General features: G+C 40.8%; 1 protein-coding gene across 4 annotated transcripts in view; it reads left to right on the top strand.

Annotated features, from left to right (window-relative positions):
- LOC124721398 (SPRY domain-containing SOCS box protein 3) overlaps positions 1-25,093 on the top strand; it is a 74,428-nt gene that overhangs the window by 16,550 nt on the left and 32,785 nt on the right. The window contains exons 3-6 of one of the 4 annotated variants that reach the window (XR_007006344.1): positions 10,856-10,958; positions 11,049-11,174; positions 11,391-11,639; positions 14,708-14,810. Coding sequence is in view for 3 of the 4 variants with exons in the window: in XM_047246382.1 (XP_047102338.1) it covers positions 10,856-10,958; positions 11,049-11,174; positions 11,391-11,639 (478 nt within the window). In the remaining variant the exon portion in view is untranslated. Of the gene's footprint in view, positions 1-10,855; positions 10,959-11,048; positions 11,175-11,390; positions 11,640-14,707; positions 14,811-25,093 lie in introns of those variants that run through there. The other 3 variants (XM_047246574.1, XM_047246461.1, XM_047246382.1) reach the window with 3 other exon arrangements.

Below are 25,093 nucleotides of genomic sequence, written 5' to 3'. Positions count from 1 at the left end.
TGCACGTGTGTGAGATTCTGTGTCAGAAGCTGATGAAAATCATATTTTGTTTTTGTGTTCCAAATTTGACAATGAACAACTGGAATTTTTGAAGACTTTGATTAGCATCGGTTAGCTCCCTCTTGCTCAGTGTCTTCTTCTTTTGGTTTCTAAAAACAATTTGCCTTTATGAAGTGATTGCGCAGTCCCCTAAGAGTAAATGGAAAAATCTATAGATTTTAATCATATTCATATTTTCATTTATCTGTTTCTCTTATTATTAAATTTAAGAAATAGTATGAATTGATAACATAAAAATGTCTAGTTTAGTTATACGATTTGTGAAAGAATTGTTGTGCAAGGGTTTGATCTTTCAGGTCTGTAAATAGGCATTTTCGCTGCGCAACTATGTATTCTATGTAAATATGTTTTTTCTATGGTTAAATAGTGTACAAACTCAGGAGGCCAAATAAAACAAAAAATAACAACAAATTTTTGTTTGCGGGTCAGAGGCTGTACTCCATGCAACATTTTGCAGATTGCAAGTGCTCATGGGGCACACCCTCTTCTTGACTAATGTGATTCTAGAATTGTTTTTCAGTTAGGAAATACAGTGTTATTGCTGTTTGAGTAGTATTATTGGTGTTTGAAATGCGGGACATCAGAGACAGTGACAAATACTCTAGCCGTCACTCTCCACACCTTCCTGCTTAAGCCCTTGTTTAGACTGTAATGTAATTTATTACGATTCTATTACAATTAATTTAATTTCAGATCTACAGTTTTATCCAAATATAAGTATAGAAGGTAACCGTATGGCTTTCTTCTGGTTAAATAAGTGGAGAACTTCACTCTAAAGCTAAATTGAAAGATAATGTGAAAAGTAAAGTTGCTATTAAACATATAGCAGAGATGCTACGTCGCAGATAGGTGCAACAGAAAGATTGTCACAAATATAGCTCACGGCCAATAAGGCCTTCATCAAAAGTAGATGGCGCGCACACACACACACACACACACACACACACACACACACACACACACACAAACAAACAAACAAACAAATGCAACTCACACACACAATTGCAGTCAAAGACAACTGAGGCCACACAGCAAGCAGCAATGGGAGCATGATGGGAGTGGTGACTGGGTGGGGGTAAGGAGGAGGATGGGGTGGGAAGGGATAGTAGGATAGGGGTGGCGGACAGTGAAGTGCTGTTGAGGAGTGCGAGAAGCAAGGTGGAAAGAGAGTATGTGTGGTTGGGTGATAAGACAGAGCGCAGCAGAGAAAGGGGGGGGGGGGTAGCGTAAAAGGAGAGAAGTAAAAAGACTGGATTCGATGGAGGAATGAGAGCTGTGTAGTGCTGGAATGGGAACAGAGAAGGGGCTGGATGGGAGATGACAATGAGTGATGAAGGTTGAGGCCAGGAGGATTAGGGTATGTAGGATACATTGCAGTGAGATTTACCACCTTTGCAATTCAGAAAAGCTGGTGTTTGTGGGAAGCATCCATATGGCGAAGGCTGTGAAGCAATCATTGAAATGAAGGATGTCATGTTTAGTAGCGTGCTCAGCAACAGGGTGGTCCACTTGTTTCTTGGCCAAAGTTTGTCAGTGGCCATTCACGTGAACAGGCAGCTTGTTGGTTGTCATGCCCACATAGAATGCAGCACAGTGGTTGCAGCTAAGCTTGTAGATCACGTGCCTGGTTTCACAGGTAGCCCTGCCTTTGATGGGATAGGTGATGTTCATGGCCATGGACAGGTCTTGCATCTAGGACTATTACAGGGGTATGAGCCATGAGGTAAGGGGTTGAGAGCAGGGGTTGTGTAGGTATGGATGGCGGTGGACGGCGGAATACCACTTTTGGAGGGGTGGGAAGGATAGTGGACAGGACATTTCTCGTTTCAGAACATGACTAGAGGTAGTCAAAACCCTGCCGGAGAATATAATTCAGTTGCTCCAGTCCTGGGCGGTACTGAGTTATGAGGGGAAAGCTCCTCTGTGGCTGGACAGTGAGACTTTGGGAGGTGGTGGTAGACTGGAAAGATAAAGCACAAGAGATTTGTTGTTGTTAAAGGTTGGGAGAATAATTATGGTCTGTCAAGGCTTGTGTGAGACCCTCAGTATATTTCGATAGGGACAGCTTGTCTATGCAGATGCGACAACCATGGGTGGCTAGCTTTATGGAAGGGACTTCTTGGTATGGAACAGATGGCAGCTGTCAAAGTGGAGGTATTGCTGGGAGTTAGTAGGCTTGATATGGACAGAGGTACTGGTGTAGCCATCTTTGAGGTGGAGGTCAACATCTCGGAATGTGGGTTGTTGGGTTGAGTAGGACCAGGTGAAGCAAATGGGGGAGAAGTTGTTGAGGTTCTGGAGGAATGTGGATAGAGTGTCCTCACAATCGCAAAGATGTCATCAATGAATCTGAAACAGGTGACGGATTTAGTGTCCTGGGTGTTTCGGAAGGATTCCTGTAGATGGCCCATGAATAGGTTGGTATAGGATGGTGCCATGCAGGTGCCCTTAGCCGTACCTTGGATTTGTTTGTAGGTAATGCCTTCAAAGGAGAAGTAATTGTGGGTGAGGATACAGTGGATCATGGGGACTAGGAAGGAGGTTGTTGGTTTGGAATCTGTCGGGCGTTGGGAAAGGTAGTGTTCAATAGCGGTAAGGCCATGGGCATTAGGTATGTTAGGTGGCATCAACAATGATGAGTAGGGCACCGTATGGCAAAGGGACAGAAACTGTCGAGAGTCAGTGGAGGAAACGGTTGTTATCTTTTATATAGTAGGGTAGGTTCCGGGTGATAGGGGTTATAGTTTGAAGGTGTTGATCTATGAGAGCAGAGTGTCTCTCACTGGGGGCACAGTAACCGGTCACAATGGGACATCCTTGGTGGTAGGGTTTATGGAGTTTAGGAAGTGTGTAGAAGGTAGGAGTGTGGGGAATGGTAGTGATGAACAGAGGGATGGACTCCGGGGAGAGGTTCTGGGATTGGCCTAAGGATTTGAGGAGTGACTGGAAATCCTGCTGGATTTGTGGAATGGGACACTGTGGAAAGGTATGTAAGTTGATGTATCTGACAGCTGGCAGAGTCTTTCTGCCAGATAAACCTTGCGCTTCAAAACAACAGAGGGGGAGCCTTTATCCGCAGGTAGGATTATAAGGTCACGATCAGTTTTTAGATGGTGGACTGTGGTTCTTCCTGCGGATGTAAGGTTAGTTTTCATGTTGAGGGATTTGGGGAATGATGGTGAGGCAAGGTTTGAGGTTAAGAAATTCTGGAAAGTTAACAGGGGGTGATTTTGGGACGGTGGGGGTGGATCATGGTTGGATGGAGGAGTGAACTGAATTAGGCAGGGTTCGACATTGGTCTTTGGTTGAGACTGATTTGTAGGGTTGATGGCATAAAAGTGTTTCCATTGTAGGGACCAAGAAAGGGAGAGTAGGTCTTTAACAAGTCTTGCATTATTGAAATTGAGAGTGGGGCAAAAGGCGAGGCCTTTGGAAAGAACTGATATTTCTGTGAGGCTAAGGCTTTTATAGGAAAGGTTTGTGACTGTGTTTCGGCTCTGTTTGGATACTGGATTCTGTGTGATGGTGGGAGTGAATTTTGGAGGGTGATGTAAATGTAGTAGGTCTGCGAGACGGGGTTAGATAGCTATGAGGGGATGTGGAGAAGATTTGGAGGTTGTTGTAGGTGTGGTGGACAGTGGTACACCCAAGGCAGGAGTAGGGAGTGAGCAGAGAGGAGAGCTTTTTACGTGGCATTGTGCGTGTTGCTCTAGTTCCTGGATGGCAAGAGTTTCATCGTGCGTTATAGGTTCCAGGAATTTGGGATTGCATAACAGGAGAATTTTGTGGATGGAGAGAGGGTACTGCAAGGAGGTTTGGGCTTGGTTGATATGGTTTTGCAGGACTATGTTGGTGAGGGCTAAGAATTGGCGGAATCTGAACAGGTGGAGGTCATTATAGAAGGATGGGTGGCACTCGGAGAGGTGTAATTTGATGGTTATGCCATTTAGGGGGGATTCCATGAGCCAAGCAACAACGCAGGGACGATATGTGGGACTGGGTTCTGGCTAGGGATACGGAAACTTTTCTGTATTCACGCAGATGGAAGCAACAAGGATCCATGGTGGTGGAAAAAATGTGAAAAATTATGTAAATAATGTAGAATTATGTCCAAAAATTCGCAAAAATACACCCAAATACATGTGAAAAATCACGAGAAGGATGAAACTGAGTCAAAAGGGGAAAACAAAATGAAATCTGTGGAAGTCGGCAATAGCGAAAGGTGAAAACTCACTAAAATTGACAAGAATTCACAGAGAGACCAAAGAAAAGATATAAATATATATTTTACTGTGGGTAGCAGGTCTGAGGGTGGATAAGTTTGAAGAAGAGGGGTGGCAGATGTGACTGGATGAGGAGGGATGGCAGATGTGACTGGATGAGGTGGAATTAGTTGGTCCAACCTGGGATAGAATGGAGAAAGAGGGTGGGGAAGGGGTTCGTAGGATGAGATACAAGATCGTGTGGCACCGGAAAGGTGCAGGAAATAACACCCTGAAAATACAGGAGAGTCATGCAGGGAAGTTAGCAATGTTTCAGAACACTCTTTTGATTTAAGTTGTAGGATGTTACAACGCATTAACAACTAAGTATCTGGGTCTCCTCTCACATCAGAAACTAAGTTGGGTACTGTGAATGAAATATTGGGAATGTTTCAGTTTCAAAACATCTTAAAATGCTTCTGCCTTAAACCTTGGAGAGCAAACAGGGGTGTGCCCACATATAGTCTTTGTACTGTCTCAGTTTGGTTATGGATACATGAGTTATAAATGAGCAAGAGCTTCATATCTGAAGATCATACATATATTTGACTAACAGCTGTTTAGTGAAGAGCAGTTGCAGCAATACCACTCTGATTCTCAATCATCAGCACCAATGTTGGTGAGCTGCCATTTGCTGTCCATGGCATATCGTGCTTCAGGGTGTCTGGATTCCCTGCAGATAAGAGTATGCCAAGAGAATGAAAGTTTATGAATTAAAAACCAGCATGTGTCATATATTAAAAGATGTAATTATAATCCACCCTGAATTCTTCAGAAGTCTACTGTAGCTTTAGACTTACTGGGGTACAAAAACCGAGCAGGGTAGTGTAGTGGTTAGCACACTGGGCTCACATTCGGGAGGATGACAGTTCAAACCCGCATCCGGTCATCCAGATTTATGTTTTCCTTGATTTCCCTAATTCACTTAAGGCAAATGATAGGATGGTTCCTTTTGAAAGGGCACAGCCACTTTCCTTCTTCATCCTTTGCTAATCCGAACTTGTTCTCCGTTTCTCATGATCTCGTTGTCGACGGGACATTGAACACAAACCTCCTCCTCCTCCTCCTCCTCCTCCTCCTCTGGAGTACACAAGGATTATATCGATCATATTTTTAAATCCAGCAGTGGTCTTTTAGTGATTTCCACCAGTGAGGAAAATTAAGCAGATACAATTTGCTGCTCTATTGTGCTTCCTAAAAGGTTCAAAAGACATATTTATCAAGCAAAATCACCATCTCTGTTGCAGGAATACTTGCTTTTTTTAGGGCAGTGGAGCAAATGAGATGGGTTATGCAGTAAAGTTGCTTCTCTGTTTGGAGTTTGTGCCCTTCGACATAAGCACAGGCAGATACCATTGCAAATTATGCTGGTGTTTATCCTCCAAAAATAATCCTGATATGCATTTTGACGGTATATTGCCCAACAATGATTGGAGTTCTTCTCTAAGAGATCCTACCACTGTGTGGTGTACCAAATCCATTATTTTGCAGGGATTGAGTCATCAGCCTATCACATGATCTGCCTTCCATGTTGTTGTTGTGGTCTTCGGTCGAGAGACTGGTTTGGTGCAGCTCTCCGTGCTACTCTAACCTGTGCAAGCATCTTCATCTCCCAGTACCTACTACAACCTACGTCCTTCTGGATCTGCTTAATGTATTCATCTCTTGGTCTCCCTCTACGATTTTTACCCTCAATGCTGCCCTCCAATACTAAATTGGTGATCCCTTGATGCCTCAGAATATGTCCTACCAACCGATCCCTTCTTCTAGTCAAGTTGTGCCACAAATTTTTTTTCTCCCCAATTCTATTCAATACTTCCTCATTAGTTATGTGATCTACCCACCTAATCTTCAGCATTCTTCTGTAGCACCACATTTCGAAAGCTTCTATTCCCTTCTTGTCTAAACTATTTATCATCAATGTTTCACTTCCATACATGGCTACACTCCATACAAATACTTTCAGAAATGACTTCCTGACACTTAAATCTATACACGATGTTAACAAATTTCTCTTCTTGAGAAACGCTTTCCTTGCCATTGCCAGTCTACATTTTATATCCTCTCTACTTCGACCATTGTCAGTTACTTTGCTCCCCAGATGTCAAAACTCATCTACTACTTTAAGTGTCTCATTTCCGAATCTAATTCCCTCAGTGTCTCCTGATTTAAATTGACTACATTCCATCATCCCCATTTTACTTTTGTTGATGTTCATGTTATATCCTTTCAAGGTACTGTCCATTCCGTTCAACTGCTCTTCCAGGTCCCGCTGTCTCTGACAGAAGTACAATGTCATCGACAAACCTGAAAGTTTTTATTTCTTCTCCATAGATTTTAATACCTACTCCGAATTTTTCTTTTGTTTCCTTTACTGCTTGCTCAATATACAGATTGAATAACATTGGGGAGAGGCTACAACCCTGTCTCTCTCCCTTCCCAACCACTGCTTCCCTTTCATGCCCCCGACTCTTATAACTGCCATCTGGTTTCTGTACAAATTTTAAATAGCCTTTTGCTCCCTGTATTTGATCCCTGCCACCTTCAGAATTTGAAAGAGAGCATTCCAGTCAACATTGTCAAAAGCTTTCTATAAGTCTACAAATGCTAGAAATGTAGGTTTGCCTTTCCTTACTCTATCTTCTAAGATAAGTCGTAGGGTCATTATTGCATCACGTGTTCCATCATTTCTATGGAATTGAAACTGATCATGCCAGAGGTCGGCTTCTACTAGTTTTTCCATTCGTCTGTAAAGAATTTGTGTTAGTATTTTGCAGCTGTGAGCCATGGCTTATTAAACTGGTAGCTCGGTAAGTTTCACGTCTGTCAACACCTGCTTTCTTTAAGGTTGAAATTATTATATTGTTCTTGAAGCCTGTCTCATACATCTTGCTCTCCAGATGGTAGAGTTTTGTCAGGACTGCCTCTCCCAAGGCTATCAGTAGTTCTAATGGAACGTTGTTTACTCCCAGGGCCTTGTTTTGACTTAGGTCTTTCAGTGCTCTGTCAAACTCTTCCCGGAGTATCATATCTCCCATTTCATCTTCATCTATGTCCTCTTCCATTTCCATAATATTGTCCTCAAGTACATCACCCTTGTATAGACCCTCCATATATTCCTTCCATCTTTCTGCTTTCCTTTCTTAGCTTAGAACTGGGTTTCCATTTGAGCTCTTGATATTCATACAAGTAGTTCTCTTTTCTCCAAAGGTCTCTTTAATTTTCCTGTAGGCAGTATCTATCTTACCTCTAGTGATATGTGCCTCTACATCCTTACATTTGTCCTCTAGCCATCCCTGCTTAGCCATTTTGCACTTCCCCTCGATCTCATTTTTGAGACATTTGTATTCCTTTTTACCTGCTTAATTTACTGCATTTTTATATTTTCTCCTTTCATCAATTAAATTCAATATTTCTTCTGTTATCCAGGGATTTCTGCTAGCCCTCTTCTTTTTACCTATTTGATCCTCTGCTGCCTTCACTATTTTATCTCCCAAAGCTACCTTCTTCTTCTGTATTCTTTCCCCCGTCCTTGTCAGTTGTTCCCTAATGCTCTCCCTGAAACTCTCTACAACCTCAGGTTCTTTCAGTTTATCCAGGTCCTATCTCCTTAAATTCTCACCTTTTTTTTGCAGTTTCTTCAGTTTTAATCTACAGTTCATAACCAGTAGATTGTGGTCAGAGTCCACATCTGCCCCTGGAAATGTCTTACAATGTAAAACCTAGTTCCTAGATCTCTGTCTTACCATTATACAATCTGTCTGAAATCTTCCAGCATCTCCAGGCTTCTTCCACTTATACAACCTTCTTTCATGATTCTTGAACCAGGTGTTAGCTATGATTAAGTTGTGTTCTGTGCAGAATTCTACCAGGCGGCTTCCTCTTTCATTCCTTACCCCCATTCTATATTCACCTAGTACTTTTCCGTCTCTTCCTTTTCCTACTATCAAATTCCAGTCAGCCATGACTATTAAATTTTCGTCTCCCTTCACTATCTGAATAATTTCTTTTATCTCATCATAATCTGCCTTTCATAATATATATAAATCAGATGAAGATTTTTGGAGATTTCAGTGTGCGCTCTATGGCTGGCTCATCAAGTAATTTTGTATTCTCTCAGCAGTCCACTTTTTACCTATGTATTATTTTAAGCTTTGTGATTTTTGTTTTAATTGACTAAGAGGATTGCATTTTAAGTTTTTACAAATGGCCAACTGAGAACAACATTGGGATAAGAGATTACTATTGTTTTAAAATTGGTTATTGTTTAAACAATGGCCAAGTAGTTGATGTGCAGGGAATTTTTAAAGAAACGACGTTGTGAAAAAATGGGAATTTTTAATGTTTTACAAGTTTTGTTGAGGCCTAACTGTACAATAATGCCTTGCAGTGTGTTGTTCAACTTTTTGTAATTGGATGTCTTCAGAAAGGATTGTTTACAGTTGGTTTGCTGAATTTTGTCATGGCCATGGTGCCATCAGAGATGAATTTTGTGAAGGTTGACCAAAATCTGTTGTTAATCCAAGAACATAGTTGCTGTGTGCAACATGAGTGAAGAGGATCACCACGTGACTTACCATGCGATAGAGGCATTGTGAGATGTATCGAAGATTGCAGTACATGTGGTTTTGTGCAACATTTACCTGTGAAAAAGACCTGTTCTTGGTGGATTCCACTTAATTTGGCCAGTGCTCAAAAAACAGTCTTGCGTCAGTTGCTGTAAGGAAATGTCTGAAAAATTTAACTGAGGAAATGAAAAATCTGCATACAACAGTATAACAGGAGCCACAACTTGGATCTATCAATAGGTGCTGGAAACTAAGCAGCAGTCAATTGCTTTGGTGTTCTGAAAATGAACTGAAAGGTACAAAAGTAGTTTGCTCCTGAAGCAATGCCAAGAAAATTATGGTTTTTGTTTCTCTGGTTATGCTGGATATGTCGTGACTGTTGCAACAGAGTGCCGAAGAGCAACTAATACTGAATGGTATTTGACAATTTGTGTGCCACAGGCTGTTGTTGAAATCAGGGGAAAAACCTGAAAAAGTTGTCATTTTTCTTTGTGACAATGCCAATTATCTTATAAGTCCTCAAGCAGTTGAATATTTGGTAGGGAAAAGTATTGACTTAGTCTTGTTGCCTGTATTCCTCAGATTTGTCACCTAATGACTACGTCTTGTCCCCCTTATGTCAAACAAAATGTGTGTGGAGAGCGATTTTCATTGCCTCGAGAAGCTATGGACTCCATACAGTACAATGTTTTTGGGGTACCAGCATCAGAGGGTGGGGCCAATGTTTCTAAAGTGGTTAGAATGCATACAAAAGTGTATTAATTTTAAAGGCAAATATGTTGAGGAACAATAAATTACATGTACCCTTTTTTTAGAAAAGAAAAGCCTTATATATGGTTCTTACACCTAAGACAAAAACTGTATTAATAGGTTTTAACATTTTGTGTCATTGAATGGTATCAAATGTGACAGTTTTAAGGTTTTAACATACTTCAATTTATTAGTGTTTAGCTTTCACAGCTATTAACAAGATTCACTTCTGATAGTTTAACGAAGCTCCTAATAACAATATTGCTAGTTTCAAATAGTTTAGTCCATATCCAAAATCAATAAAAGTCAGATTATGGACTCACTGGACAAAAAATTAATCACCCCAATGCGCATGCACAGATGAATTGTTACGCCTTATAGATGGCACAGTGATAGTCACATGTACTGCTTCTTTGGGAGCATGTAGTAGTAGTAGTAGTAGTAGTGATGATCAGCAAAACATCTATGTTTCAAGTAGACATTGTGTGTAAGAATGGGTAAATAAGAAAATGTAACACATGGTCACAAAACATGTTGTCAGAATTGTGGTCAGAGAAAGATCCTGACTGATAGGGACCTGTGATACATTTCATGGCTTGTGAATCAAAATTGTTTCCAAACCTGATAGGGATAGCTCCAGGCAGTGAAAGAAAGTCCATTCCAACCTGTTAGCAAGAGAACATTGTGACAGGAATGGCATGCAATGAATGTTTGGAGTCAGTCACTTTGCAAGAGGCCATTGCTCACACAAGCACATAGACGATAAGAGCAAAGTTCATCAGGCTGGAAGAATATGTGACTGGTTTTCTTAGCACTCCCGCACTCTATTGCATCTCGAATCAATCTGCAATATCATCTCAGTCGAACGGCACAGGAAATCTTTGGGACATGTTGGAATGATGGGTAAAATGCCGACATCAGCATCCTCAGCAAGTGGCTTAACCTGGTTGCCATCTACCTGCAACACCTTGTGGACTCATTTACTATCCAAATCCAGGTGGTGGTTATCTCCAGAGATGGAATTATATGGTATTAAATTATGCTTGAAATGATTTCTCTGTAGTTTTTTGTCTGGTGTGCTTATGTTGTGCATCAATTGACTAACTACAGATTATTTTATGAAATTTGGGTGGGTAGAAGGATAAATCATGGAATATTGCAAATATTTGTGTACTCAGTTTATTTGATAGCATAATTGTGTGTTTCTTTTTTTAGATGGTGGGTGTTGGAACCCCTAATGCAGAGCTATCCAAATCGCGCTACCAGTTCTGCAGTCTTCTAGGATGTGACCAGGAATCGTGGGGTTACTCGTATAAAGGTAGGTTTTGTATAAATAGATTTTGTAATCTTGAAGGGAAAAAGTGTGTTTCATATGTTGAATATACAGCATCTTGTGTTTTGTTTTAAGGGCATATACAACACAATGGTGAGAAAAAGTCATATGGTCCTGGTTTTGGCCAGGGTAGTGTCATAGGTGTTCGCTTAGATATGTGGAATGGGACACTACAGTTCTTTTTAAACAGAATCCCGCTAGGTGAGTTCAATTGCACCAGCAATAATTGAGAGTTCTAAGGTTAGTGAATGAGTTTTCGAAGGCTTAAAAATATTGGTATTGTGAAGTTGCTGCAGCTTACTGTATTTACAAAGTATGTTTATTAGTAATTTTTAGTATGTTTATTAGTAATTTTAGTAGTCATTCATTACATTGTTTATAATTATTCGTAAGTTAAATTATCCTCATATTTTGTAGGTATTGCATTCACCAATTTGAAAGGCAAAGTTCTCTATCCAATGGTGTGTTCTACTGCAGCCCATTCATCGATGCGAGTAATTTACTCCTTCTCTTGCAAATCTTCGCTGCAACTTTTGTGCATGCAAGAACTGACTAACAACAAAGTACAAATGGAACACTTAATGCGTGTACCAGGATTTAGAAACAGTTTACAGAGAGCTTTTTGGTGGCTTGCTCCAGATCCTTATATTCATAATTGTAAGCTGGGTGAGCGAGCAATTTTGTGATATTAAGATGTATAGTATTATTTTTAATGAGAATAGCTTGTATACTCTCATTGTTAAAAATGCATGTTGGGAAATCATATGGTAAGATCAAATTAAAAAAATACAAAGATTTATGTTTCCATTGTTTTGAAACATTAAATAAATTAGTGAGCACCTCAAGAACTTTGAGTAGTGAAATATTTTGAAATGTTTATGTTTACAAAATAGGTGCTTTATTCAGCTGTATGCAAGTCTGAATTTGGCTCAAATGTTCTGCTGTTTTTCTATTCTGATGCCATGTAACACTATTTTGCCATTGTAATTATGACATGTACTCTTAAAACTATATCTCATCAAAAATTAAGTGTCCTATAACTGTTGTTTATTTGTCCTGTTCTTGAAGAGCTCTGAGGTGCACAAATATGACAGATTTTTCTGATGAAATGATTTATCCAATTTCTAATTTTGCCAATGACGAAGATACAAGTACTGCCAGTAAACACGCATAAAAGAGACAGATGGGTAGGGGGAGTCAAATACAGTAAATTGGTGAGCACTGTGTTAGCTTCAGTCTAGAGATGATAGGACAGAGTGAGAAGTAAAGGTGGATTAAGTGGAAGAGAAATGAAATAATACTGGCATTAGAAGGAAAGTGAAAAAAGAGAGAGTGAAAAATCAAAATTAGAGAGAGGCAGATCGGCTGGTCAGCATCTGGTGAAATTCTAAGTACTGTTGTAAAGGAAATTTGAAAATAGAGCAATCTGTTCTAATTCTTGTAGCTGTTAGTGCCTTCCACAGGGAGGAAAGAGGGTAGTTGGGGTTAGGTTAGAAAGACAGGCAGGTCACTCAGACTGCATGTTGAAAGAGAACCACACAGTTTTGTGTGCCTTCAGTCTCCCAACAGTTGGATTCCTCTTAACCTGGGGTTTGAGTGATTTGCTCCTCTTTTTTAACCACCCCCAACCTATTCCTCATTCCTCCCAGTTGATTTTTCTATTTTCAGATGTGCAGTACTTAAAAATTTCACCATCTGTAATACACTGACTATGGATTATTTGTTTTTTTCTTGTGTCTTTGAGTTCTGACATTGTAGAATTTTTTCAAGTGCGGGATAGTTTAGTTGTCTTGTAATTGTACTTTTCCCCCTTTTTTTATGCTCTGAACATAGAGAGCCTTAAAGAATCATAACAATGTTGTCAATGTAGTAGTGATACGTAAACATTGTATGAACTACTCAAAATGTAACTTCCTGTTAAAGATTATAGTGTTACAAATACTGTAATGTGTTATTTTTCTGTATCAGTTTTAACCAACATTGGGATTAATACTCCATGTGCCACTGCAGTGTGTGGTGGAGGGCACTTCGTACCAGTATTGGCACACTACTCCTGTTGCACTCGCATACTGAGTCCGGAGGAAAAATGTCCATATGAATCTATTTTTACTCTAATCTGTCAAGTCTTATTCTCATGTTGCCTGAATTGTCACAGAGTCTTCTTCAAATAAAGGTTCTTTAATTTTGTGCAACATGGTTTTGTGAAAACAACCCTCCCTTTCTTCCAAAGTTTCCAATCTAGATTCCCTTGGCATCTGTGTTACACTTCCATGTGAGCTACACAGACCTACAGTACTAGCAGTGTATCTCTGAATTCTTTAGATTTCTGCTCTCTTGCCTCCTCCATAGCAGTTCCATTGCTGATGCATTACTCTAGTGTTAGTCATTTGGGTGTCTTGCATATGATGTCCTGTTCACTAAAGCCTAAAATGTAGACTGAACAATAAAATGAAGTAAATGGTACATTTAATTTGGTTTTCTTAGTGAAAGCAATATTTATAATAAAAAACACATTTGGTAGGAAATCTTTTAATCTCTACAGAACTATTATACTCAACTTAATCTATGATCTGTTCTACGTACTCTAGCCTTGGTCTGCCCCCAGTACATTTCCTCTCTCGTCCACCTTCCAGTGTAAGGTTAACTAGTCTTGAATGATTTAACTGATGTTACTTGAGTCTGTTCCTTCTACCAATAAGACCTTCCACAAACATCTTTCCTCGCCTATCCTTTTAGTAGTGCTTCATTTTGTACCTTTTACTGACCTTTTAGTTTTAACATTCTTAGGTATTATCACATTTCAAAGCTTCCAGTGTATTGTTCTCCATGTTTCTGATGGTCCACATAAGTTCCGTACAGTCCTCCATTTCAGGTGTACACTTTCAGGAACTCCCTCAGTTCCATACAATATCTGATATCGCCAAATCTTTTTTTTTTTTTATTGAAGAAAGTATTCTTGGTCTGTGCAACTCACATTCTGATACCTTCATTGCTTTCTGTATCTTGTTTGTGTGTCTTTCTTGACCTCCCACGTGGGGTTTGTAGAAACTGCAGATTATTTGTCTGTCTTTGTAGCTTTGATCATCTAAGTATTGTGAGCCTATTGTTTTACTTTACATTGTTGAATTCTTTCTCCGAGTCCATGAATGCTGTAATTTTGTTACAAAAGCTTAAATTAAATATTATTTCTTGAAAAGTGAAAAATTCTCTGATATTTAAATACATTGGTCTCAATTGTGAATGAAAAGCACTCACAAATAAATGCTTTGCCAATTAAATAACTTTGTTTTAGGCTGTGAGTACTTGTAAAAAGAAAGGGCGTGTCGTCGCATATGAGTACAACAAAAATTGTTACAAGATAATTTATAATTACAACCTGTAAATTGTTTTGGCTGAAGGAAATCACTTTGAGACAGGGCAATTGATACAGTTTACTTAAATGTCTATTTGGAGTGTCCTAAAAATTCAGGTTCTGAAATGTGCCGACTTTGTTTACTTTGGACAGTCCTGTATGCAAATCAGTACTGATGACTTAAGTGTTCCGTTGATAGTAGTAACTATAGCATCTCTAATTTCAAACTTATGTTTTCAATAGATATGTTGTAGCTAGACTTGTCAGTTTCCTGCTATACACATATGTCTTTGGCCAGGCCCTGTGTGAGTAAGAAATCAGTTTTTCGATACTATTGTTCACTGAAAGTTGTAATCATGTAATATATTGTTCACTTTTTCAGAATTGAAAGATGGTTCTGTGATATTTTACACTGTGGAATGATATAACTCTTGGAGGGTAATTGAAAGTATCAACAAATACTCTCCACTCGCTCCAATATGCAGGTAACCATTTCCTGCATCTTGTGCTCATTCACCCTCTCCTTACCTTCCTCTTAATGCATACGAAAGGATGCTATCAATTTTCTATCGTAATATTAATTATGAAATTTACAGCTACTTTTCGTTAAAATAATGACCTATCTTTCAATGAAGCAGCAGATTAATTTTTATGATGAATTTGCATGATTAAAGTAAATTTACTGATTTGTGCTCCATCTGTCTCTGCAGTATCAAGAGTTTGAAATGACTGAGGAGATTTGAACTTTTGCAAAATGCTGCACCCTGTGCTTCTTATCACTTTCTGGAGAAAATCTGATTCTACTTTTTGTGCTGGTACAGTTGATGACTGCACATAAGTTCTCTATTCCCCGTGGAGTAAGAGGATTCATATGTGGGACTTCCCAATTTGTGTGTACACATTTGTTTTTTTATATCACTTTAGCCCTCATCTCTCTCCTGATAAATAGTTCACCTAACCATGGTGAATGGCTTGCATGCCTCAAAGGTATAGGAGCCAAACTGTTGGAACAACCATATCGGATGCAGTATGTGTGGGGAAGCCAGGCTAACACATGGTTTTTGAAGACAGGCAGCAGTCTTTTAACTAGTTACAGAGGCAACAGTTTGTATAACTAACTAATGTTGTCTCGTAAAATTACCTGAAATGGCATTGCTATGCTGATTGCAACAGCTGAAGCAATAGGATGCACAGCTGTTATATTTCCCAAGGACATGCTACTCCACTGTATGGTTCAATAATGATGCCATCCTCCTTGGCAAAATATTTAGCAGGCATTTTCCCCAGAGAACAATTTAATCATTGCTCACACTTGGTTTAAGAATCATGAAAATAGATTTTGTATGTGGAAGAGACATGAGGTACCAAAAGGCATACGTAGCTTGTATAAAAGTAAACCACCTTGAGGCCAGATTTTACACTGCTAAACCTCTCCAGGAGCATAAGTGGTCAGAGACCATTATTTATGCTGAGAGTTGAATGGGGACATACGGCAATGACTGAAATAAGTTAAATAAAATGCAAGCCAAATTGGTAGTTTTAAGAAATGAAATATTGAAGGCAAACAACTGGGGGGGGGGGGGGGGGGAAGGAAAGGTCCAGTAGGAATCTTTATGTAACACACAAATTATTAACTTTGTTTGATAAAAGGAGAAATTATATAAAAAAAAAAAAAAAAGTAAGCAAAAGGAAAAGCAAACATAAGAAAGACTGGCGAAGGTAAAAAGAGACAAAACAGAAATGGCTAGAAGAAAACAACCTAGCTATAGAAAATGCATGACTTAAATAAAGATAAATGTTGCATATTGGAAAATTAGAGATACCTTTTGAGCATAGAGAAGCAGTTGGGTGAACACCAAGAACTTTGGTTGGGAAGTCAATACTAAAGAAGGAATTGAAAGGTGAGAGGTGTAAGGAATATAGAAATAGGCTGTATAAATTAAAGTAACATGAAGATGATAATATAAACATATGGTGACATGAATGAAGACAAGTTGACGATGATGACGACGATGATGATGATGATGATGATGATGATGCAATACTATGAGAATAATTCGATAGAGCACTGAAAGACTAAAGTCAAAACAAGGCACTTGGAATGGATATGTTGTCCCATGGGTCTCAGTAAATCTGAGGGTGTATCACCAAAACAGTACTATTCCACCTGGTCTAATAGATACATGAAATGGGTTGAGCATGAAAGAATAATTTATAATGCCAAAACCAAAGAGGGCAAGTGCTAACAACTGTGAGATTTATTTAACCATGAGTTTAATTTCTCATAAATACAAGATACTTATACATATTATTTATAGAAGAATGGCAGGACGAGTAGAAGATGCTCTTAGAGATGATCAGTTTGATTTCTGGAGAAATGTAGGGACACATGGGGAAATACTGACCCTGCGATCTACTTTAGAACATATATTGAAAAAAGGCAAGCATCTATTTTTAGATTTAGAAAACGGGTTTGACAATGCTGACTTGAATACAGTGTTTCAAGTCCTGAAGTTAACATGATAAAGTACAGGTGACAAACTGTTATCTAAGATTTGACACAGAAACCAGACTGCAGTTCTTAGAGTTGCAGGACATGAAAGGATGGCAGTAATTGAGTTGGGAGTGAGACAGAGCTGTAGCCTATCCGTATGCTCTTCAATCAAAGACCAAGGAGAAGATTGAGGTTTGTTGATGACATTGTGATTCGAGCAAAGACGGCAAAGAACTTGGAAGATCATTTTAATAGAATGTATATTGTCCTGAAAAGAAGTTGTAAGATAAATATCAATAACAGTGAAAGAGAGGTGATGGAGTGTAGTCGAATAACATTGGGTAATACTGGTGGATTAGATGAGAAAATTACATACTAAAGGCAATAAATGACTCGCTATTTGCGAAGCAAGATAACTGATGATGACTGAACTAAAGAGAATGTAAAACTCAGGCTGGTAGTATCACGGTAAGATTTTTTTAAAAATTATAAACAATTTAACTTCGGATATAAATTTAAGTGTTGGGAAGTCTTGTATGGTCATTTTTGTTGGGAGTGAATTGTTACCAGGAAGTGAGATGTGGATCATAAAGAATACCAACAAGAAGAGAATAGAATCTTTTAAATTATAATGATAGAGAAGAATGCTGAAGAGTATATGGGTAGATCAGATAACATATAGTGAAGTGTCAAATCAAATAGGGGAGAAAAGCTCTTTGTGGCACAACTTGACAAAAAGAAGGTATAGGTTCATAGGAAACTTCCTGCGGCATCAAGGAAAAGTTAATTTGTCATTGAAGGCACGAGTGGGAGTAAAAACTACTGGGGAGACCAAAGTTTCACTACAGTAAGCAGGTTCAAGTGAATGTAGGTTGCTTTAGTTATTCAGAGATGAATAGGCTTGCACAGAATAGCCTAGTTTGGAGAACTATGTCAAACTTGTCTTCAGACTGAATACCACCACCACCACAACAACAACATCATCATCACTTTATGCAAATGTAGGGATGGTTACTCCAAGAAAACTATAGCCAATTTCCTTGCTCATTCCTTCCTAAATACAGTTTGTATTCAGCTTGTATCAATTCTAATGGGTTAAACTGTAATCTTCTGTCCTGCTGTTTCCATTGACAAGTTTTTACTAGAGACCAGAAATAGTGCACTGTTCAGAGCAAAAGTCTACCACAATGGTTTAGATGCATTTACATGCTTTTACTAGAGATCAGAAATAAGTGAGTACAAGTCTTATATTGAGAGTTACATATATTTGAAATCTGAGTGCACTTTTACATCAGTGTTATACTGGTTTGTTTCCTTCCATCTTTCCAGATGGAGCTCTACAAGTAAGACAAGTCTGAGAACAGTGGTGCTGCAGTTGCTTCCTACTTGCTGCCTTGTTCCCTCTTACTAAAGCGTGCAGGAGTATGAGGCTAATTGTAACTTACAAGGAGTGCTCCCTATGGAGTGGGATCAGCTTTTTTAAAATATCTGTACAGTGGTATAGGGTAGTGTTCCATGTATTGCACCCTGAAACCATTCACCCTGGTCTACACTGTCTAGAATTTTTTTTTTTTTAAGTGCATTGTGCAGAGTGAAAGCATATCTTAATGGTTTAGATGCAGGATTGATGTGCAAAACATTGTGGGAACCTCATCAGGTGCTTTGAAATTTTTGTTTTTAAATCTTCATTGAGGTGGCTTTGATTATTATTCTTATTTAATTAATAGGTTTTAATGTAATTTTTTATTTCAAACAATCTGTTATGTGATTTTAATCATCATATTAACTTTTTCATTTGCTTTCACTTTTTCTCACTGTTATTCTTTTTCATTTGGAGTCTTTGGCCATGTGACTTTAATTATTTTTATTTATTAACTTCTGTTTCATTTCTACCATTTGATCATTTTATATTTTCATCCACGTGATTTCTTTCATTATTTCTGTTCCTCAGTTTGCTTGAATTTTGTTTTTTTTATAATACCTTAGATGGTTAAATCTGTATCTGTGATACTCTGTGCTTACTGTAACAAGAATTTGTTTTAAATGTTTGTGCGGTGCTTATTGTCCAAAAAAAACTGTGCAGCTTGTAAGGAGAGACACATTTTTGACCCTATTGCATAGCAAATGCAAATAGATTATTTCATCGTTGGTCTTTTTGAATCAACAGATTGGCATTTTCAAATGTTTAAATATTATAATAGATAAATAAAAATAACTAACATCAAATGCACAAAGATTTCAAATGAAGGCAAGTGAAAAAGTTAATACAATTATTAAAATCACTCTATCAATGGTTAGAAATAAAAAGAAAAATTATATTTTAAGCAATTAATGGACAAAAAATGAGTCATTTCGATAAAGATTTGAAAATAAAACTAATAAAGCAATTAATATGGTTTGAACCCATGACCTTTGCACATCAACCACATATCTTAACTGCTACACTTATGCTTTCGCTATGCATGTTACAGTTAGAGGCTATAGGGAGCATAAATTATTTTTCGTTGATTACTCTTATAAGGGCCCACCAGGGTAAATGGCTGCAGGGTGCATTACCTGGAACCCTAATGTACACAACAGTGTAGATGGTAGTGTGCCTGTTTCCTTCTCCAGCTGCGCAACATGCCACCAGACTTTAGCTGCACGGGGCAACATCACCTGCTACACAACCGGAAGGCTGGAAAGGACAAAAGGAACACTGCCATGAAGACTTCCTATGTCCCTCCAGCCAACAAACATCTGAGTCTTCCTCTGCCAACCTGAAAGGCTCCCAGAAGTCAAACAAACAGAAACAGTCTTCTGCTTTGCTGACTCGGAGATCGTCTTCGATGGCGTCACCAGACAATATCCTCACCCGGCTGATCTTTGCACTGCCGGTGGGCACCACCAACCATTTTTCTGCCCTCAACTCCACAGACCAACAGAAGGAGAATGCCAATGTCTCTAGACCTCATGGAGCAGGATCCTCCTGCCTCTGTGCGCCTTAGCAGCGAGTCTTTGGAGGCTGACACTCGGCAGCCACCGAGGTGACACCCCCGTCATTTTTTCCTCGTTATGACTCTCCTCCAGTGGAACATTTGTGGCCTACGGTTCAACAAAGAGCACTTACGACTGCTCTTAGAATTGCAGTATCCACTTGTATGGTGCCTCCAGGAAACAAAATAGAATCCTCGTGACTACTTTGAGCCTTCACATTTTTTCCTGGTTTGCTTTGATCTTCCCCCTGAGGACACCATTCCATCTCATGGGGGAGTCATGCTGCTCATCCGTGATTTGACCTTTTCCCTTTGTACCATTTACATCCCTCCGTCACAAGGCTGGACCTCCTCCAGCTTATTGGGCAATTCCCTCACCCCTTTCTGCTGCTCGGTGACTTCTATGCACACCATCACCTTTGGGTTCTCCCAAACCTGTCTGAGAGATGCCCCCTTGGTTGACCTTCTTAATTAAATTAACCCCATTCTGCCTTACGCAGGATCACCCACATTCTTTTCAGGCTCCATGAACACCTATTCCCATTTGGACCTATCCTTCTGTACTGCCCAGCTTGCCAATCGTCTTGAGTGGTCTGTTCTATTCTGACACATACTCGAGCGACTATTTCCTGTGTGCTATCCGTTTGCTGGTTCCTACCCCACCTCTGTGCACACCCAAATGGCAGCTTGCAATGGCCGATTGGAGGCTTTATTCTTCCCTGGCAAACTTCGATGAACACCATTTCCCCAGTTGTGATGACCAGATGGAATACCTTACAAAAGTTATCCTTACTGCAGCAGGATGTTCCATTCCTCGCACTTCTTCTTTATCTTGCTGTGTCCCAATCCCTTGGGGAATGAGGCATGCTGCAGTGCAATTTGCACACAGAGATGTGCTGTCCACATTTTACCATGGCAAACTCCGTTCATTATAAACAGATGCGTGCACAGTGTCATCCTGTTCTTTGGGATAGCAAAAAAACTTCCTGGATTTCATTCAGTCGTTCTTTTAACAGTTCCATTCCCTCTTCTGTTGTGTGGGCCAACCTCTGACGGTTCCTGGGACCAAGATTCATTTCCCAATTTCTGGCCTGACAGTAGCAGACAATGTTCTCGTGGACATTATTGCTATCTCCAACACCTTGGGCCACCTTTTGCAGAGATTTCGAACTCCTCCCACTATCACCCTGCCTTCCTTCATCAGAAGTGAGTGGAGGCGGCTCGGGTGATACCCTTCTCTTCTCCGAATCATCAGTGCTAAAATACCGCCTTTACTATGAGGGAGCTACATCATGCCCTCACTTCATCCCGACCCTCTGCCTTACGGCCAGATGCTGTTAACATTCAGATGTTGCAGCACCTTTCTCTTGCAGGCAAGGGCTTTCTGCTTAATACGTACAACTGCATCTGGGCAATGGACATGTTTCCCGCATGCTGGCATGAAGCCACTGCCATACCCTTACCTAAGCCTGGTAAGGACAAACATCTTCCTTTTAGCTGCTGCCCCATTTCTCCCACCAGCTGTGTTTGCAAGGTGATGGAACTTATGATTCATGCCTGGCTGGTACGGTGGCTCGAGTCACACAATTTACTAACCACTGCATAGTGCGGATTTTGAATGCACCGTTCTGCAGTTGAACATCTCGTCACTTTGCCCACCCATTTCATGAGTGCTTTTTTGTGGAAATCACAGACTGTGGCTGTGTTCTTAGATTTGGAGAAAGCCTACAACACCTGCTGGAGGACTGGTATCCTCCGTACTCTTTACACATGGGGTTTCTGTGGCCGCATGCCCTGTTTCCTTCAGGAATTAAAAAGGCAGAGTTTTCAAGTTGTGTGGGTTTTGCCTTGTTGGACACCTTTATGCAGGAAAACAGTTTGCCTCAGGGTTTTGTCCTGAGTGTCGTCCTCCTTGCTACCCTATAATGGCCTGTCTCCTGCCAGGCATCTCTGGCTCCCATTTTGTTGACAATTTTGCCATCTATTGCAGTTCAGCACGGACATGTCTCATTGAGCAGCATCTTCAGCAGTGGATTACGGGAGCTTTGTATACTCCTCTGCACGGCCGTCCATCTTATGCTGCCTCAACTCTATACAACATCGGGGGTTGCGTCTTGCGATCGGAGCGTTCTATACTAGTCCCGTCAAGAGTCTTCATGCTGAAGCCAGTGAATTGCCGCTAACCTACCGGCGCGATATACTGCTTTGTCGGTATGCCTGTCGGCTATTATCAATGCCCGACCACCTGTCTTATTGTTCCTTTTTTGACGACTCGACCGTCAATACGAATTCTATGTATCTGCCCTGCTACCCCCTGGAGTTCGCTTTCGTCGCCTCCTTCGGCAACTTTATTTTCCACTCCCTGCAACCTTTAGAGTGGGCGAGAGCCAAACGTCACCTTGGCTCCAGGCTCAGATTTGCGTTCACCTTGACCTCAGCTCGCTTCCAAAGGAGGTTACCCCAGCTTCGGTATACCGCTCGTGGTTTGTTGAACTTCGTTCGAAGTTCATTAATATGATCTTCATTTATACAGATGGCTCTAAGACCAATGACGGTGTCGGGTGTTCTTTTATTTTCGGGGCACACAGTTTCAAATACCGGCTCCATGGCCGTTGTTTGGTCTTCACAGCTGAGATATTTGCCCTCTATCAGGCTGTTCTTTACACCCGCCACCACCGACATTCTGCTTATGTCATCTGCTCTGATTCCCTGAGCGCCATCCAGAGCCTCAGTGATCCATATCTGGTTCACCCTTTCATGCACCAGATCCAACGCTCTCTTCAGCAGCTGGCGGACGACGGTTCTCTGGTTACCTTTATGTGGGTTCCTGGCCATGTCGGTATCCCTGGGAACGAAGCTGCAGATGCCGCGGCCAAGGCTGCGGTCCTCCAGCCTCGGACAGCTTCTTGTTGTGTGCCTTCATCTGATTTTATCAGGGTCATTTGTCGGCGCATTTTATCGCTGTGGCATGCCGATTGGTCTACACTTACTGAAAACAAGCTTCGGGCCTTGAAACCTCACCCCACGGCTTGGACGACCTCTTCACACCCTTCTTGGCGGGAGGAGGTCGTTTTGGCTCGATTATGGATTGGACACTGCCAGTTCAGCCACTGCCATCTGCTGACGGCTGCTCTGGTGCCGTTCTGCCCATGTGGGCAATTGCTGACGGTACGCCACATTTTAATGTTCTGTCCATATTTTAATACACTGCGCATTGATATTGGCCTGCCATGTACTCTGGATGAAATTTCAGTGGATGACCCAGGAGCAGCTGCTCGCGTTCTTCTTTTTATCCACTTGTCGAACCTGTCTAAGGACATTTGATTATGCTGTTTTCTTTTAATCCCTTGCCTGTTAACGTGCCTTCTATAGTGTTGCCCCTTTTTGTTGCTGTTTTAACCTTGTGCCTCACAGTGCATTCATAACTTAGTCTGGGCGCTAATGACCACTGTAGTTGTGCGCCCTCTTCAGCAATGTCTCAATCATCTTTACTTATGGAGCATCGCCAGTGGCTTTCATTTTTCCACTAACAAAATTGTTCCTATGAATTTCTGGGGGTGCAATTGGTTTCTTTCACTGTCTTTACATCTTGGCCCTGTTGCTCTTTCATTTGTTGAAACTACGAGATTCCCAGGGCTCATGATTGATAGGAAACTTTCTTGGTCCTCCCACGTGTCTTATCTGGCGACCCGCTGTATGCAGTCCCTCAATCTCCTACCTGTCCTAAATCGTACTTTCAGAGGAGCAGATCGAGCCACCTTCCTCCGTTTGTACTGGGCCCTTGTCCATTCGGAACTAGACTATGGGTGTTTTGTTTATGCCTCTGCACGTCCATCCTTCTCACGCTGCCTCAATACTATCTGTCATAGTGGCATCCATTTGGCCACTGGCGCCCTTTACACTAGCCCGGTTGAGTGTATGCGTGCAGAAGCTGCTGAGCTACCACTGTCCTATTGCCATGATTTCTCCTCAGTAGATATGCAAGTCATTTGTCCAGCATGCGTGGCCACCCGTCCTATACCTCCTTCTTTGATGACTGCTTTGATTGTCAGTATGGGGAGTGTCCCTCTTCTCTGCTGCCTCGTAGAGTTTGCTTTCGGCTCATGCTCTGGCAGCTTAACTTCATACTAACTACCACTTTCCCAATGAGTGTGAACCCGTCACCACCTTGGGTTCATGTGGCGCCCTGTGTCCACCTTGGTCTTCATTTGTTTTGTAAGGACACTACTCCAGCCCTGCTCTATCGCCTTCAGTTTCACGATCTTCATACGAAACTTTGTAATAGTACCTGTGTGTATACTGATGGCTCTCGGACTGACCACAGTGTCGGGTGTGCCTTCATCATAGGCACCAACATTTTTCTGCCTCAGCTTCTGGAACATTGCTCAGCATCTACAGCTGAGCTCTTTGCCCTGTGTCAGGCCACACAGTACATCCAGTGACACATGTGTTTCAATTGTGTCATCTACCCAGACACACTTAGTGCCCATCAAAGCTTGTGTGTGCCATACAGCATCCATCCCTTAGTGCAACAGGTCCAAGAGAGCGTCACTTGCTCATTTTTGATGGAGCCACAGTGATGATTATGTGGGTTCTTCGTCACATCAGTGTGACAGGAAATAAGGCTGCTGCCAAAGCTGCAGTCCTCATACCTCAGCCTGCTAATTCTTACATTTCCTCGAATGATCTCTGTGGTGCTGTCTGTCAGCAGGTCGTGTCACTTTATCATCACCACAGGTCTTCCCGTCGTGGGAACAAGCTCAGGGTTATGAAGCCTCTGCCAGTGGCTTGGACGACCTCCTCTTGGCCCTCTCGCCACAAGGAGATCATTTATCTAGGTTGTGTATCAGGCACTGTCTTTTTAGCTATCGCCATTTGTTAAATGGTGCTCCCCCACCACTTTGTGCTCATTGCTCGCAACCTGTGACTGTCCACCATTTCCTGATGGAATGCCCTTTTTTTAGCCACCTACATTCTCATTTGTGTTTGTCATCTGAGTCTCCAGCCATTTTAGCAAACAATGTGCAGACTGTTGACCACTCTTTACGTTTTATCTGTCGTAGCAATATGGCGTAGGATATTTAATCTTTAGTTCTAGTCCTCCATTTCTCTATGGCATATTTTATAGACTTTTCTCCACGTCCCTGTTTTTAGCTGTCTTCTCTTCCATTGATTGGGATTTACATGTAGTCTTTTTAACTCCTCTCTTTGTCTTCGTTTTCTACGGTTTTGATGTGGATGCATATGACCCTAGTTGTTTTTGTGCCCTTAAACAACACAAAAAAAAACTTGTGAGATG

Source organism: Schistocerca piceifrons, chromosome 1 (assembly GCF_021461385.2).
Source record: "Schistocerca piceifrons isolate TAMUIC-IGC-003096 chromosome 1, iqSchPice1.1, whole genome shotgun sequence".
Lineage (NCBI taxonomy): Eukaryota > Metazoa > Arthropoda > Insecta > Orthoptera > Acrididae > Schistocerca > Schistocerca piceifrons.
Note: the sequence above shows the minus strand (reverse complement) of the source record. Positions and strands in the feature narration are given on the sequence as shown.